This window comes from Gossypium hirsutum, chromosome D12 (assembly GCF_007990345.1).
Source record: "Gossypium hirsutum isolate 1008001.06 chromosome D12, Gossypium_hirsutum_v2.1, whole genome shotgun sequence".
In the NCBI taxonomy this organism is placed as follows: Eukaryota; Viridiplantae; Streptophyta; class Magnoliopsida; order Malvales; family Malvaceae; genus Gossypium; species Gossypium hirsutum.
The window spans coordinates 2022935-2040455 of NC_053448.1; the positions used below are offsets into that span (position 1 = coordinate 2022935).

The window sequence follows — 17521 nt, forward strand, 5'->3', positions numbered from 1 at the left end:
TCCTGTGAGTTCCTTGGGTACATGCGAAACGAGACTGCAACCTTCCCTAGGTCCCCTGGAGTTGGGTCTGTAATCTTATTTTGCGAGCTGGTTCTGTGAGTTGTACCTATGATCCTGTCCTATAAGCTCGCGCAAGGTTCCTGTGAGCTGGGTTTGTAGCCTTGCCCTGCGATCTGGTTCGCCTTGTTGTCCTCTCGTGGTCGAGTCATGGGTCGAAGGTTCAGATCTTTTCTAGGATTCGAATCTCTGGTTATTGATATGTAATAAGATTCTAATATAATTTGGTTTTTATATTTTTATAATATAATTAATTAGTTCAAATAGTTAATATACTAACTTTTCAATCAAAATTTTACATAGTTATATATAATATGGAAACAATTTTTAAATTAAAAAAAGTAGAGGGACTAAATTTTTAAAATAAAAGTAGAGGACTGGATTCCAAATGTATGAATTGTATAGATATATAGAGTTATGGTTGTTTGAATTAGACTGGATCGGGAATTGACTGAGTATTAATTCGAAGAAAGACATTAGACCGATTGACCCACGAACTAGTATAAATCAACTGAGCCATTTTTTTATTTTATTATTATAAATTTTTAATAATTTATTTAATCAAAACCGTTGCAACCAATGGCCATACTAGTGCAATCACTAGTTTTTTATCTCATGCGTTGCACATGTTAATTACGTATATTAATTAAAATTTATCATTTTGTAGTTTTTTATAATAAAGGTTGAAATAAATATTAGTTCTAAAAAAATTAAAATTATTATTTTTTAAAAAATTAATTAAATTATAAAACTACTTAAATTTAGTACAAAAGATAATTATTTTTATAATGCTTAGCAAACTAGGTAATTTAATAAAAATTAAAATAAATATTTTATTTTATTGATGATTAGCTATGAAGATATTCATTATTGTAAAAAACTTCAAATATTTTCTCAACCATGCTTTATAAAAATTTTTAGATTTTGTAGTATTTTCACCCATTCGTTTTTTCCTTATCAAATTATCTTTAATAATATCGCTGAAATCAAATAGATAAGATTGTAAATCAAATTTAAAAAAAACAATCATTTTTATTTACCTCATATTATATTTTAGTTACTTATGTTTAAAATGTTACGTTTTACTCACTTACGTTATTGTTTTGTTACGAAGTGATCACTCAACCGTTAAATTCCGTTACCTCTCTAACGACAGTCCTACGTGGCAGTCCAAATAAGTTTTAAATGTCAATTTAGATATCCAGTTGCTAGGATGAAAATAAGTTTTTAGTTAAATAAATTTAATTTGAACTGTCACAAAGAACATCCAAGTTGGCATTTAAAACCCATTTGGACTATTACGTAGAACCGCCGTTAGAGTGGTAACGGAGCTTAACGGTAGAGTGAGCACTTCGTAACAAAATGATAACGTAAGTGACCAAAACGTAACTTTTCAAACATAAGTGACTAAAACGTAATCTGAGGCAAACACAAATGACTATTTTTATAGTTTACCTAAGAAAATATAATAGAATTAATCAAGTAAAGATAAATTAAAAAGAAAAACTGACATCACAATCGAAGATTCAACCATTGAATCAAGTTTTGAAATATTTATTAAAGTATGGAAAAAATGTTGAATGAATTAGTGAATTTCAACCTAAACAAGTATTCCAAAACTTAAAAAGGGTTCATATATGCTGCCTTACTTTTTATATGATGGCCTCAGGTTTTGGTTATGTTGGGTTTTGTATTTCTTCTACTACCTCAAAAGAAAGCTGCCCAGCCCATGGCGTTTCTTCTCCATCTAATGTATTTATAGCCGTTTTCCCGCCATCGCATATCCTCTACCTTTTCTGTCTCCGCAGTCATTATTGAGAGAGGGCCATGGATTCCTGTAATGAAGAGGAGGTGCCTATGCGACTGCATTCGGCGGTGGAATATCTGCTACATTCCCACTCCGATCAGCTCCGCTCTATCATTCTCTCCCCTGACCCTAAACTTCACTATCCTCTTTTCGTCGAGTACTTTCTCTCTCCCTTTGTTTATCTCGTTTTTCCCCCTAAACTTTTAGGTGTCTTTTCTTTTTCTCTCATTTTCATCCTCTCTTTATTTCGCTTTTTCCTGTATAGTTATGCCGAGCTGATGGATGCTGATCCTCCTCTAGCCCGCCTCGTCTTCGCCAACCCAACTGACTATTTGAGATTCTTTGACCAAGCCGCCATTTTGGCTCATGTAATCTCATCTAACTCAAACATATATCCCAAAGTATTACTTTTTATGCTCCTTAGTAGATAGCTTTCCTGAATTAAGGACGAAAATAGATATGGGTTTTTGTTAATTCACATGATTGCCCATTTTAGCCTTCCTATATTCATTAAGTTCAAGTGGGTATGAAATGTGAATCAACTTATGTAGTCTTTGGACCATGAACTGGAAAATATCTAGATATAAGGATTTTGATGTTGTTATGGTCAAATATTCTATCTTTTTGGATTTTTATTCGCATCAGTAGTGCAGCTATAATCCATGGATGCCTTTGATGTGATTATGTGCAGAAAAGAGTACTGAAAGACATGGTATCGCATGAGAAGGGAGTTGAAAAGAAATTCATTCATGTTCGTTTCAATGTCTGTGGTTCTCCTCTTGAATTTCCTGGTTGGTTTCTACTCATGTTCTCGGCTCCTATATGCACATATATACATATTTGTTTTATTAATATGAAGGTTACATTCACGGAATGGAACAGAGACTTTTCCGACTATTGGGCGTGTGAGGGTGAAACATCGGGGAATTCTTCTTACTCTCAAAGGGACTGTAATTCGATCTGGAGCGGTGAAGATGTATGAGGGGCAGAGGACATATCAGTGCAAGAAATGCAAGCACATGTAATTGTTGTTTCTAGTTCATACTCTATATACATTTATTTACTCTAGAGTATACTTGTAATGTGAAAATTTTGGCCCTCTTGTCTTTCCTTGTGGCCTACATTGCCTGGTGCAGATTATAGAATGATAGTTAGAAATACTATTGGCCGCCCAATGATTTTCCAAGGCATAAGCTGACTGTTGAAAATGTTTGCAGGTTTCCACTTTATCCTGAACTTGAAACAAGAAACTCAATAACACTTCCGTCAATCTGCCCCTCTCAGGTTTATTATTATGCCTTAAACTTCCTTTAACTTGTGCTGCATGGGTTTTATTCATTTTGTTCTTTTTTTAGCTTAAAATGTAGTTTTGAAAGTATTTTGCCTTCTATATATGTTGATGTGATTGGACTTCAGATTTTGGTAACAGATTACTTGTTTATAACAGAGGTCCAATCCTTGCGAAGGCACTAAATTCCTCTGTGTAGAAAATACCACAGTCTGTCATGATTACCAGGAAATAAAACTTCAAGAAAGCACACAGGTTTTGGGTGTTGGTGTAATCCCCCGTTTAATTCTAGTCATTCTTCAAGATGATCTTGTTGACATTGTTAAAGCTGGAGGTACCACAGGCAAACCAGGGTTTTCATTTTTCTCGACATTTTTCTGAATATTACCTTTGTTTGATTTTGTCCATGTTGGGAACTTTCTTCTTGTGCTTTGCAATGATGCGTTTTGGAAAAGAAACTAATTATGAGGCTTGCGAGTTAAATCAACCTGCTTAGTTGCTTAGTTGCTTTGTGCTTTTTATTTTTGATTCTAGGAAAAAAACTTATTTCCACTATATCATCTGTAGATGTAAATGTACCTAAAAATGGTTTCAGAATTCTCAAATCTGTAATGACACAAGTGCTCATATCTTTAGGTTACTGAATTCGGAGATTACCTGCTGTGATAAAAAATGAATTAGACATTAACCTCTGCTGACTCTAATGGCTTATGATTGCCCTCTATCAAACTTACCCTATAGGATTCTGGGAAATTACGTATCACTCATGAAAAAGTTTTTGAGACTGTTTGTCCCTGCCCCTTCAAGGGTACAACCACCATATTATATCTTATATTTGCACCTCCTATATCTTGAATATGCCTTACATTTCATGATAGTATCTGGATATAAATGCTGAGCATCTATTTTAGTCTTTTAGATACATGCTGCTTGTTTCTTTAGTTTACTTTACACTTTCATTTGGTTTACTTAACCATCTAATTTCTCAGAGTTATATACTCTTGCTTTTTCAGATGATGTAATCATTACAGGGATCTTGACTGCTAAGTGGTCTCCTGATTTAAAAGATGTACGATGCGATCTTGATCCCATATTAATTGCCAACCATGTGAGGTAACAAGAATCACCCTTGATTTTGTCACTTTTCTCTAATGCTGCTCATTGTTAAGATGATCTAAAATTCTTAAGGCTTAAAAAAGGCAAGTCAACTGATTGTTCTCTAAGTCTCAATCCTTCCTATATTATCTGTGAGTAAAATAAAAGATGAAACTATGAAATGTATTTATAACATCAGGGTAAATGTTAACCTGTTACGTATTTCTGACTTTTTCAACCATATTTAATTTGTTTGTAAATCATCATTAATTTGGGTTCATGAGCTCTTCAATAACAGATTTTTGTCCCAAAATTTTTTCCATGTCTCTGCGAACTAATTTCTTATTCTAGTGAATACAATTAGTTATTCTAAATTACTTTTAGCAGAAATTACAATAACTACAATTGCTTGTTTTGCTCTTAAATTATTTCTCTTATCTTAGGAAAACTAATGAGATGAAATTAGAGATTGATATCCCGGATGATGTTGCTATGAAATTCAAGCAATTCTGGTTAGACTTCAGAGACACCCCATTGAAAGGTAATAGCTGGTCATGCATTTATCCTCTAGAAATTTCACGTGTAGTAATGAAATTTGTCTTTGTGAATATATAGCAGTTCATTACCTTTTTTTTTTTTCCCTTTATGGGGCATGTTTCAATGTTTTCCTATGATTATACATTTATTTGAAGTGTCTCCCATTGTTTATGACGGATTTTTATAATTTTTGCTGCATAATTAAAAGTAGCTTAATGTCAACCCAGGAAGAAATACTATTCTACAAGGAATTTGCCCACAAGTTTTTGGACTCTTCACTGTGAAACTTGCAGGTATTCTCTCACCCCATATGTTCTCTTGGAACAGATTCATGCAAGTGTAGGCATATATGGAAGTTTTGTTGACAAACACTCTGAAGTTTTTTTTTTGGCCATAACACACTGAAGTTTTACTTGATCTCAGTTGCTCTCACACTGATTGGAGGTGTTCAACATGTTGATGCTTCTGGGACAAAGATTCGAGGAGAGTCTCACTTGCTTCTGGTTGGTGACCCAGGTAAAGTTATAGGGTTCTTTCTTGAATATTCAAAACTTTTAATTGATCTACAATTTTATGCTTGAATTTGTAACTTCTTTCTTTTAGCATATTCCTTAAAAGCAATTGAACAAGGTCTTTTCTTGTGATTATGAAAAATATAGTTCATCCACATCATGTCTTATAAAATGCATGTAGGGACTGAATCATGCCTGTAAGTGTGCACAAATTCTCTATGATTTACAAAGATATAGAATGTACATGAAATCTATGAATTGTTAGAATACTAGAATCAATGTCATGGAAAAAGTACAAGAAAAGTTTTTACAGGTACTGGAAAGTCTCAGTTCTTGAAATTTGCTGCTAAATTAAGCAACCGATCTGTCATTACTACTGGCCTGGGAAGCACTAGTGCTGGACTGACTGTTACTGCAGTTAAGGATGGTGGTAATTTCATCTCACCTTTATTGGAATTTTAGATTTCCTTTTAGACAGTCATTAATATAATAAATAATATAGTCCATGTGATTCTGTCATTTAATTAATTTTGTGAACTTGAAGAAAATAATAATGAATTGGATTCCACAACTGGTGAAGTATATTGCGTACTAGCTCAGGATGATATTTCTGGAGTAGAGAGCATGAAAACTGGCAAAGGTTCGGACATGGATACAGTGCTTTTCCCTTTGATTGTTCAAGTAATTCAAGAGAATAAAATTAAGATAAATACATGGTTTAGATTTTCATAAGTAGAAAACAGCAACTTTGACCGTAAGGTTTAGAAATTAAAATTAAGGTAAATACATGGTTTAGATATTTAGAGTGATGAACTTGCCACAAGTCACCTAAAGGTTGTGTGAAAAGTTCCACAACTTGATTAGATGATTCTTGGTCGTTCTTGGGTTAATTCAATTAATTGTTAAGGTTGATATGGGCATGAAATGCAGATGGAATAGAGTGCAAACATTGTTGCACCTAAGCTAACTGAAACAATTTCTAGAATTCACAAACTCACTTTGTTCTTTTGAAAGGGTTCTATGTGATTGTCTAATTGTGGTGGTCGTTTAATTGAAAGTTTTGCATGGTAGAGCTGGTATTGCCATAGGATTGTCTTTTTCTGTTTATTGAAAGACAAGGACTTGACACTGATGGATTTTGCTTGTCTTTTGAAAAATTTATAGAAGTTTCTAGTTAGAGGGCTAATCATATCTATATATTACTAGGGGAGTGGATGCTAGAAGCCGGGGCCCTTGTTTTAGCTGATGGAGGCCTTTGTTGCATTGATGAATTTGATAGGTATTACCTCTGAAACATCACCATGACTTTTTTTTCCTTAGGAATTTGATCAAGAATTAATCACTATTTGAAACCCTACTTGTCCATAGAAAGTTGGGGTTCCTAAGAACTTTCTTTTGAAATGTAGTGTTTGATAAAAGAAATGGCTTGAAGCCTTGAAATTTAGATTTGAGATGGTTGTAAGAACAAGCATGATCCTTGTGAGTAGTCAAATGCAAGAGACCATTGGCAGGCCAGAGATTAAGTTTTGTTTTTTTTCCTTTCTCGAAATGTTTATCCACGTGGTTGGATCATGGATGGCCCATTCCTGCTATCCTTTGGGTGGTGTTCCTAAGAACTTTACTAGGACATTATTATAGATTCTTAGGGTTGATTTTAGGGTTTTAATTTATTTTTATTTTTGTTTCTTTCTTTAGACTATATAGACTTGTATATAAACAAACTAACTCAAGAGATGGAATACAAGGAAATTTCTCTCCGTTTTGTTCTCGTATGTTTTCTTTTTTTCGATTTCGATAAACATGATAACATGGCATTAGAGCCTCTTGGCTTGATTTAGTGGGTTTGTGTTTGTTGTTTTTGAATGCGAACCATTAGGGTATTTTTTGGGTGAGTTTTTCTAAGTACTCGTTTGGGTACACCATTGGCATAGAGAGGTGCGCCACTAGATCTACGACCGAATTGCAGTTTTTGGCATCCAGCAAGGTTGCGCGTGAGCGTCACGTGCCTCTAGAGTGTTAAGATTCTTCTTTCACGCGTCAACGTGTGGGGGCACGTGCAGTGGTGTTTGATCATCGTCTTTTGACTTCGACGTCAACTTAGGGTTCGGACCAAAGCCTAGTGGTCAGGTTATTGGTCGGAGGTGGTTCGAGGGTGTTTTGGATTTCTTGTCATTGTTTTGGTATTGTTCACAGGGTACTGTTCAAAACTGTTTGGGTATTGTTCATGGGTACTATTTGGGTGATATTCACAAGTATTGTTTTTGGGCTATTTGTAGTCTTTTGTTTTGCGGGTTTCACTATCTTTTGTCATAACTTCTTTGCTTCATTTGCGGATTTAGGTAAATTTAATGCATGTTTTATTTTCTCTTTATCTAAAGGGGTCATCGATTTAGGGGTTACAGATCATATGAAAGCTAATCCCATCCTTTTTTTCTATCTTTCCGTCACAAAATTCACCTCCTGTTACTATTGGTGATGGATCCATCTATAACGTTGGTTCTGGAAGTATTAACCTAATTTCGTCTATCACTTTATCATCAATATTAAATTTATCTAACTTCGCCTTTAATTTAATATCTGTCAGTAAACTTATTTGTGACCTAAATTGCACTATCTTGTTTTTTCCCGATCATTGTGTTTTATAGGATCTTGTGAGGAAGTGCACTATTGGTAAAAATAATGTATCTGACGGTCTTTATATTTTCAACTCATGGGTTCCTTGATTCATGGCTTGTCCTATTGTTCTTTCTTTGATTGAAGCACATTGTCGATTGGGACATCATTCTCTTTCTTTGTTGAAAAAGTTATGTCCACAATTTCAAGACCTACCTTCGTTGGAATGTGAAACATGTCACTTTGCGAAGCATTGACAGAGCCATTTGAGATTGAGATCTAACAAACGAGTTAGTTCCGCTTCTGAGTTAGTACACTTGGATGTTTGGGGACCTAGTTCGATAGTATCCAAACCTGAATTTCAATGTTTTGTTATGTTTGTGGATAATTATGCTCGAATGACATGGATATATTTTTTGAAAAATCGGTCAAAGGTGTTTTTTCGTTTTCATGCTTTATGTCGAGATAAGAACTCAGTTTGGGGTTCCTGTTCAGATTCTGTGCAATGATAATGCTAAAAAATATTTTTTCGACTTTTGTGAGGGTTTCATGACTCAAAATGGGATTCTTCATCAATCCTCTTGTGTTGACATGCCATCTTAGAATGGGGTTGCTAAATGAAAGAACATACATCTTTTTGAGACAGTCAGCTCTTTTATTTTAAATGAAAGTTCTTAAAGAATTTTGGGTTGATGTTGTTTCGACAGCTTACTTTTTGATCAATTGCATGCCTTTTTTCGTACTTGATGGTGATAACCCGTACAATGTTTTATTTCTATTTAAACCATTATTTCTAGTGGAACCAAGAATTTTTGAGAGTACCTGTTTTTTTTGAGATGTTCAACCTTATGTCACTAAGTTGGATCCAAAATCCTCAAAATGTGTTTTTGGGGTACTCATGCCTTTAAAAAAAGGTACAATTGTTATAGTCCAGATCTCAACAGATATTTGGTGTCCATCGATGTTGCATTCTCAGAACAAGTGTCATTCTTTTCAAAATAAATGCCCTCGAATCTTTCGAAATAAGGGGAGGAAGAGGATTGGTTAATTTGCACTGTCCTTAGTCAACCAGAGGATTCTGATTCTTTGACAATTGCTCCAACAGAGCCACCAATTACTCAAGTTTATTCTAGACATAAAGAGACTCATGATACATGTTCTATACTTGTATCTTCATCATTAGATCTAATCCTTTTATCAATGTTTTTGTCTTTTGATTCAAGTGACCTTGATCTTTCCATTGCTTTATGTAAAAGTAAATGTCATTGTACTTATCTTGTTTCTAGTTTTGTTTCATATAACAATTTGTCTCCTTCCTAAGTTCAAGAAACTTTGAGTCATCCTGGTTGGCGTGATGCGATGTTAGAGGAAATACATGCATTAAACGAGAATGGTACTTGGAACTTAGTGGATTTACTTGATGGAAAAAGGGTTGTTGGTTGCAAATGGGTGTTCATTGTCAAGGTTAATCCAAATGGTTTAGTGGCTAAACTTAAAGCGAGATTAGTTGCAAAAAGTTATGCTCAGACTTATGAGGTGGATAATTCAGAAACTTTCTCCCATGGTCAATTTCATCTCTATTCGTCTATTCATTTCGCTAGTTTCATTTTATAATTGGTCTTTACACCAATTAAATATTAAGAACGCCTTTCTTCATGGTGATTTCCAAGAAGTTTACATGGAGCAACCACTTGGGTTTGTTGCTCAGGGGGGGTCTAAAAAGGTATATCATTTGAAGAAATCCCTTTATGGATTGAAGCAAAGTCCTCATGCTTAGTTCAGAAAGTTTAGTGAGACGGTTTAACAATTTGAACTACAGAAAAGCAGTTGTTATCATTTGATGCTTTACAAATGATTTGAGGTTGGTGTTATTCTTCTCGTAATATACGTTGATGATATCGTTATTACAGGAAATGATCATGTAGGTATTTCTGATCTTAAGTCTTTCTTGCATACCATATTTCATATAAAAGACTTGGGTCAATTGAAGTACTTGTTGGGGTAGAAGTAACAGGTAAAAAGAGAAATTTTCTGTCTCAAAGAAAGTATGTTCTTGATCTACTTGCAAAAATTGGAAATTGGTAGCTAAACCTTGTAGTGCTCTAATGGTTCCTAATGTGCATCTTGTAAAAGAAGACAATGATTGTAACACCCTGATATCTGACTCGATCGTTGAGTCTGAGTTGCAGGGTGTCACATTCATTGTCGAAACAACTACAATTAATAATATATAATCCAATGTCATTATATATTTAAATGTAAGTAAATCATGCGTATTAATCAATACATAATCATTTTTGGGTCTTGCACGAGCTTAATAAAGCTTTTCTGCTAACTCGGGGTTGATATGGATCAAATTGTAAAGATTACAAAATTTTGAGTTGACGTTGTGATTTCGGGGATTCCCTCGTTGCGACGTGACCCTTTGACTAGGGTTCATCGTGACCTTGAGACTTCATTGCAACGTGAACCCTAAGTTGTTTCTTGTCCCGACATCAGGGGTTTGTCATCACGACATGACAATCTGTAACTTCAAAATCAACTTGTTTCAAGTTTAAATAACTTAAAATCACATGTACCTATTCCCATACAACCAAAACATCAGCTTACTAAATGATATCAAGTCAAAGTATACCAAAATGATAGTCTCCAAAAATATTCACTACCAATTCTAACTTCAATCATTTATACTCTAAAAACCAACAAAAAATTCTAACAAATGCATAACCATTAACCTTAAGACTTCAAATCAACCATATGAACATGTTCAATCACAATTTCTAAACATTTGCATAAGATCATAACATGTACAATTTAACCATCTGAAACATTTAGCAAAGTGTCTTTAGGTACATGCCACAAGACCAAAATAAAATGAACAATGCAAACTTTGTTGAGTCGAAAACAGTGGGTTTGGATGCCCCTATATTGATGTTCCATATCAAATTCAATTGAAACATTTCATATTATCACAATACTCACCTCAATGACTCATCAATCAATAAGTATGCATATATAATTAAATATTTCTATTCGAATTATAAAAGTACAAATCGAGATTTCGTGCACCATTTGTTGATGACTTTTGCTTTTTTTTCCCTCTCGACAGTTTGGTATTGTCGTTAGTTGCAAATAATCACAAAATATATCATACAATCAATTCCCAGCCAATTCAAAATCAAATACCAAATTATACAGATTTTGCAATTTATTTAATTTAGTCCTTAAAACCAAGATAAGCATAACTTTCAATTTAGGGTTTCGGATTAGAATTCGATTTCACCATGGCTCATTAAAGACATTCTATTTTCTATCCCTACTAACATTTTATAATAGTTTTGCGTTTTATTCAATTTGCTCCTTAATGTACGAAATTAACAATTAAACTTTATAATTTATTCTTTTTTCATATACTAAGTTTTATTTTTAACAATTTTACATCAATTTCATTCAATTCTCAATAATGACAATTTTTTAAAACTTTAACAGTTTCACAAATTGGTTCATGGGCTAGTTAAATCAAGCTCTCATAATTCAATTTTCATAAAAAAAAAGGTTAGGGACTTACTTGAAATCGGGCCAAATACTTCAAGCTTTAAAAATGGTGTTTCCTTATTTTTTCTCTTTTGGACGGGTGGAGAAGATGATAATTTCATCTTTCTTTTCACCCAAATACTATTTATACTTAGTTTATTATTTAATTAATCATGTTTTAATCTAATTAACCTTTAATTTCTTAAGTTAATTAACAATCATCAATATCATCCACCAACATGTGTTTGATAATGGTTTATTAACCATTTTGACCCTTTGGATAATTGCAATTTAAGTTCCAAAGTCATTTCCTAATTAAAAATATATGGCGATTGAACTTTACAATTTAGTCCCTGTCCTTAATTAATCATAATTTCAGCTAAATTATTTATTCAAATTTTAATTCATCTATACATTAACTTCGTAAATATTCCTATTTAATATTTACGAACTCGACTTACAAAAACGAGATCTCGAAACTACATTTTTTGATACCACTGAAAATCGGGTCATTACAATGATCCTTTTGATGATCCTGAGAGATACAAGAGGCTAGTTGGGAAATGATATTACCTTATTGTAACTCGTCCAGATATTGTGTTCTCTATGAATATTGTTAGTCAGTTTATGTCTGCACCCACAGTCAAACATTGGACAGTGTTAGAGCAAATCTTATGTTACTTGAAAGGAGTTCTTGGGTGTGGCATACTATAAAATAATCATGGGCATACTCGTATTGAGTGTTTTGTGGAAGTTGACTGGGCTAAATCTAAGATAGATAAAAGATCTACTACTGGGTGCTGTTTTTTTGTTGTTGAAAACTTACTATCATGGAGGAGTAAGAACTAGAAAGTTGTATCTCGATCTAGTGTAGAGTTAGAATATAGAGCTATGACACAACCCATGTATGAAATCATGTGGATACAACATCTATTAACTAAAATTGGGTTGGAGCATTTGTCACCAGCAAAGTTCTTCTACGATAATCAAGTAGCTCTTCATATCACTTCAAATCCAGTTTACCATGGAAGAACTAGAGGTGCTCATGGGTCGGGCGGCCCGGTCCGGCCCGACGGCCCGCTCGAAATATGGGAGAGTTTGGGTAAAAATATAGGCCCGAAATATGGGATTGGGCAAAAAAACGAGGCCCGTTTAGAAAACGGGCCGGGCCTCGGGCACCATTTTTTTGGCTCGGGCCCGGCCCGATATAATAAATATATTTATTTTTTAAATTTTTTTAATTTTAAAATATTTTTAAAATACTTTTTTATTATTTTTTAATTTTAAAATATATTTTTTTAATTTTAAAATATTTTTAAAATAAATTTTTGGTATTTATTAAAAAAATGGGTCGGGCCGGGCCGGGCCTGGGCTTATGATTTTCCCGGGCCGGGCCTGAGCAAAATTTCATGCCCATATTTCGGGCCGGGCAGGGCCCGGGTCAAAATTTTTTATGGGCCCGCCCGAACCTGGCCCGGCCCGGCCCATGAGCACCTCTAGGAAGAACCAAACACATTGAGGTTGATTTTCACTTTATTTGAGAGAAAATTTTGGACAAGTCAATTTCCATGGATTATGTGAAGACAAGAAAACAACTTACTAATCTGTTCACTAAGGCATTAATGGGAATCGAGTTGACTATTTATGTAACAAGCTGGGCGTGATCAATATCTATGCTCCAGCTTGAGGGGGAGTGTTACAGATTCGTAGGGTTGAATTTAGGGTTTTAATTTATTTTTATTGTTCTTTTCTTATTTGGACTGTATAGACCTGTATATAAACTCATTAACTCAAGAGATAAAATAATTTTCTCTCCATTCTATTCTCGTATATTTTCTGTTCTCAATTTTCGATAACCACGATAATAGACACAAAACAGTTTTTTTTCATCTTGTACATTTCACAAGCCATCACAACTGTATTATTATCGACATATGGTGGCAACAAATATTTATAAGATCTGATGCTGCCTTTGAAGTTTCAGTCTTTTGTGCTTCGAGAACCTGCACTTTCAGGAGGCAACTATTTTCTTTTAGAGGCAAAATAGCTTAATAATTAATATTAAAAGAAGATAATACTATAACCTAATAATTGTTGAAGACTAAGATATACAAGGAACCGAAGGTCAAGAAGGATTGTTAATCATGCAACCAAAAACCAATTGGCAGTAGGTGGAGGGATTCAACTTTAAAATACAGCCACACGAAACCTAATACTTAAAAAGATGTGGGATAATGCCTTCACGTGTAGCTCACGGAGCCTAAATATGGACAACCTCGCATAGGTTGAGCTAGAAGAACAACATAACAAACCTTGAACTCTGACATCATGTTAAGCATCCTTCATAAAACTATCTGGTAATAGTTTAGGGGCCTAACTTTAATATAAGACCACAGGAAACACAATACTTGAAGTTACTTAACGGATGTGAGATGCCACCACTTAACAAGGATCAAAAGAAAGATTCAAACTTAAGCAACATGCCTAGATTTTCAAGTCCCAGAGGATAACATTAGTATAAAAGCAGCACAGAAGAAACTTACACAGGCATATGAACCTTTTGACAGCATTTCTATGATGCATATTAACCTTTTTTTCAGCGATTATGATACATAAACATTTTATTGCCATAGAAACAACCTAAAATTTTAAGTGATCTATATGTATAGCTTCTTGTTTTTATTTATTTTTTGTTTGATTGTATTTCTTCCTGTTTTGGGGGTGGGGCTGTGGGATATGTAGTATGAGAGAACATGACAGGGCAACCATTCATGAAGCAATGGAGCAGCAGACTATAAGTGTTGCAAAGGTAGAGTATTTTGCCACATGACTATAACTTTTGTTTGAATCCATGCAAATTGTTGTTTTGATTAACATGTTTTTTCTAGACACCTTTGCTCTCTGTAATAATCAATCCTAGAGTTATTGGATTCCTTATTTATTTTAGGTAGGAAAGGCTAGAGGATATTCTACGGCGGGGAAGGATCTTCTCTTCTACTTAAAAAGTAGTGAAGATGTTTATCACTTTGTCCTAGGATGATGTATGTACTTCCAAATAAATCTATGGTCAACATTTTTCCAAATGATTTTCTGTTTAAATTAATTTTTAATTTTTCTTCTTACAAATTTAAGGCCATCGAATTTCAACCATAGATTAATTTTAATATTCATTTTAAACTTTAAAACAAAGTGCTGGGGAAGATTCTTACCCTCTACGTTACTATGTTGATATCCAGCTTGACGTGCCGACACTGTCCCGGCAAATTCACTCAAATCTTGGCATGTTTTATTTTCTTTTACCCCTTACACAACATCTAGGATAGCCTATTTTGTTGCATTATATTGTATATTTCCATGTAAGACAAGTTTAGTTTGGAGGCTATCAGAAGAGATTAATAAGTTTATTCAGCTTGTGCAATATTAATCCTTGCCTAAATCTTGTGTCCCACATTATTGGGGTTTCATTTAGAGTACTTTGAGAAAGTTGGGAGTTGCATTTTGTGAAGTTCATGGTGGAGATCACTCCCTCCTTAATGTTACCATATGTTGTTGATTTCCATGATTGTTTAAATATAGTTGTCTGGCATCCATCTTTAGTTCTTTATTTATTTTTAATTTATTTATATGATGCTCCACTTGCTTGTTGGTGTAAGCACGACTATTACACTTGTTTTGGCATCTTTCTTATTTTTCAGGCTGGCCTTGTTACTACTCTTAGTACCAGGACAATTGTCTTCGGTGCAACAAATCCCAAAGGACACTATGATCCTGATCAACGTATCTTTTCAATTAAGGGAACTTCTGTGGATTGAACTTTGAAAATTAAGTTGCCTAATTGTGCTAGTTATTGTTTCCAATAAATATAAATTACAAGTAGTTTTCCACCTTACTTTCCGTGGCATTGTAGGTAAATGCAGAATATAATTGCACTTGCTGTTTTTGACTTTGCTTTCTCAACGGTTGTTTGTCCCAAGCCTCTTTTCCTTTGGTTTTGCTCCATCTACCCTGAATATTACTAGAATTTATGTTTGTCCTGTATTGTTCTTAACCAAATCAAGCTCTCTCTGTCAATACGGCACTCTCTGGTCCCTTACTAAGTAGATTTGATATTGTCCTTGTGCTCTTGGATACAAAGAACCCTGAATGGGATGCAGTTGTATCATCACACATTCTGGGTGAGGTAATTTTTTCTTAAAGTTGTAAATCTTATAGGAGCATTTGAATAAATCTCTGATTGTAAAAAATAATTAGGGATTCAAATATTGATGTCCCTATTTTATTTTAATTTCAGGGAGAATATGGAAATGGCAAGCAGGATGAAGATCTAGCAAATATCTGGTCACTTTCTATCCTCCGGAGGTAAACCTTTCCTCGTTACATGGAACTATTGGGTCACTCTGTAGAACTTATGTGCAACATCTTCTATTAGCAACCCTCTTATGCTCGACCCCAAGTACTCAACAATCTTATGTATCACCTTGGATCATTTCAGTTTGTAGCTTATTTAGATGTCTTGCAGGTATATTGGCTATGTAAAAAATCACTTTAAACCAGTGCTTACAAAAGAGGCTGAAAAGGTTATCTCAAGCTATTATCAACTCCAAAGGAGATCGGCCACACATAATGCAGGTTCGTCCTTTAAAAAATCCTTTCTACTAGATCAAAATTGCCATTGATGCTATTCACCTTCATCGTGCCATAATGGGCAATGCAGCAAGAACAACGGTGCGCATGCTTGAAAGCTTGATACGCCTGGCTCAAGGTATGTTGGAGAATGTGTTGATTAAACATCCTTACCTGCCGATGCTCTCTCAATTGGAGTTTGTTGTTCACAATGTTGTAGATCTATCTAACTGTCAATAATGGTTTTGATGCTCTCAATGTTGCAGCTCACGCAAGGCTTATGTTCAGAAATGAGGTCACTAGATTAGATGCCATTGCTGCCATTTTATGCATTGAATCATCCATGACTATCTCCGCAATTATAGACAGCATAGGGAATGCCCTGCACTCCAATTTCACCGAGAACCCAGATGAGGAATGTATCCTTACCGGCACTACGCTTACCTTTTAAATCATTCATGATGAATATATGACGTGCATCCATATTTCCCAAAGTTCAGCTACTTTACTATGCATTTATCACCGATACTCTAAAATTGAAGTGTTAATTAGCACTTGGCAATTTGGAATTCTAACCAAAGTCATCATTTTGTTATTTCAATGTTTCTGCAAGGATGATCAATGTTTCATTCATTTGCTAGGGAGAATTTTTGAATTCTTAACTTCAATGCATAGATGCAAAGCAAGAAAAATTAATTCTTGAAAAGTTAAGTTTGATCGATGAGTCCCTGGAATCAAACGGCTTGGAAGGTTTCAACTGATGCAAAATTTGCAAGAACATGGAAGCATCCTGGTTGCTTTTGGGATTGCAGTTGACAACCATAACGTTTTAGAAAATTTACCAATTTGCTTTTTGCTAGGTTATTGAAATGCTAGCCTGAAGTAGGTGCTATGAAAGTTCGGGACAGAACTTTTGGACCAAAGACTTCTTTCAAAACCCTAGTTCCAGTTGATGATATGATGGTATACAAGGATTATATGACTGTAAATGTGGATGAATTTTGTTTGTATTTATAGGACACTGCTGGCGTCTTTTGGACAAAGACTTCTTTCAAAACCCTAGTACCAGATGATACGATGGTATACAAGGTTCAAGTGATGCATCCATTGGTTAAAAAACTCTGTTTACTGTTTATTTTCATACAGGATTATGGCCTATGGCATCCTTTAGACTTCTTTTCTTATATATTTTTTTCTGCTGGTCAACTTGGGCTTTCTTCCTTTACTAGTTTCTGAGTACCTTGCACATGATTTCATTTGTTTAATTTTTAATAATTTTTAAATAATATATTTTAATTATTATAAATACTGTATAGTAATATTCATTAAAATATATTTAACTGATTTAATAATTCAAATATTACTATAAAAAAATTCAAATCATAGTTAAAATATTTTTTATTTGTTTAATGTACAATATTGTTTTATTTCATGAAATTAAACAAAGCATCATTA

At 34.1% G+C, this 17521-nt stretch overlaps 1 protein-coding gene across 2 annotated transcripts; it reads left to right on the plus strand.

Moving 5' to 3' along the window:
- Positions 1–1688: 1688 nt before the first annotated feature.
- Positions 1689–17272, plus strand: LOC107929048 (probable DNA helicase MCM9). Of its 2 annotated transcripts, XM_016860390.2 has the most exons (20): positions 1689–2021; positions 2130–2232; positions 2556–2655; positions 2747–2885; positions 3082–3148; positions 3312–3486; positions 4166–4265; positions 4691–4788; positions 5012–5077; positions 5208–5300; positions 5610–5726; positions 6503–6575; positions 14186–14252; positions 15139–15220; positions 15502–15623; positions 15735–15802; positions 15963–16072; positions 16158–16205; positions 16333–16485; positions 16742–17272. In XM_016860390.2, the coding sequence occupies exons 1-20, from the start codon at positions 1885–1887 to the stop codon at positions 16825–16827; spliced, it is 2004 nt and encodes a 667-aa protein (XP_016715879.2). In that variant the 5' UTR covers positions 1689–1884; the 3' UTR covers positions 16828–17272. The 2 variants fall into 2 exon arrangements, with proteins under 2 accessions (XP_016715879.2, XP_016715888.2); XM_016860399.2 differs by lacking the exon at positions 5610–5726.
- The last annotated feature ends 249 nt before the right edge of the window (positions 17273–17521 follow it).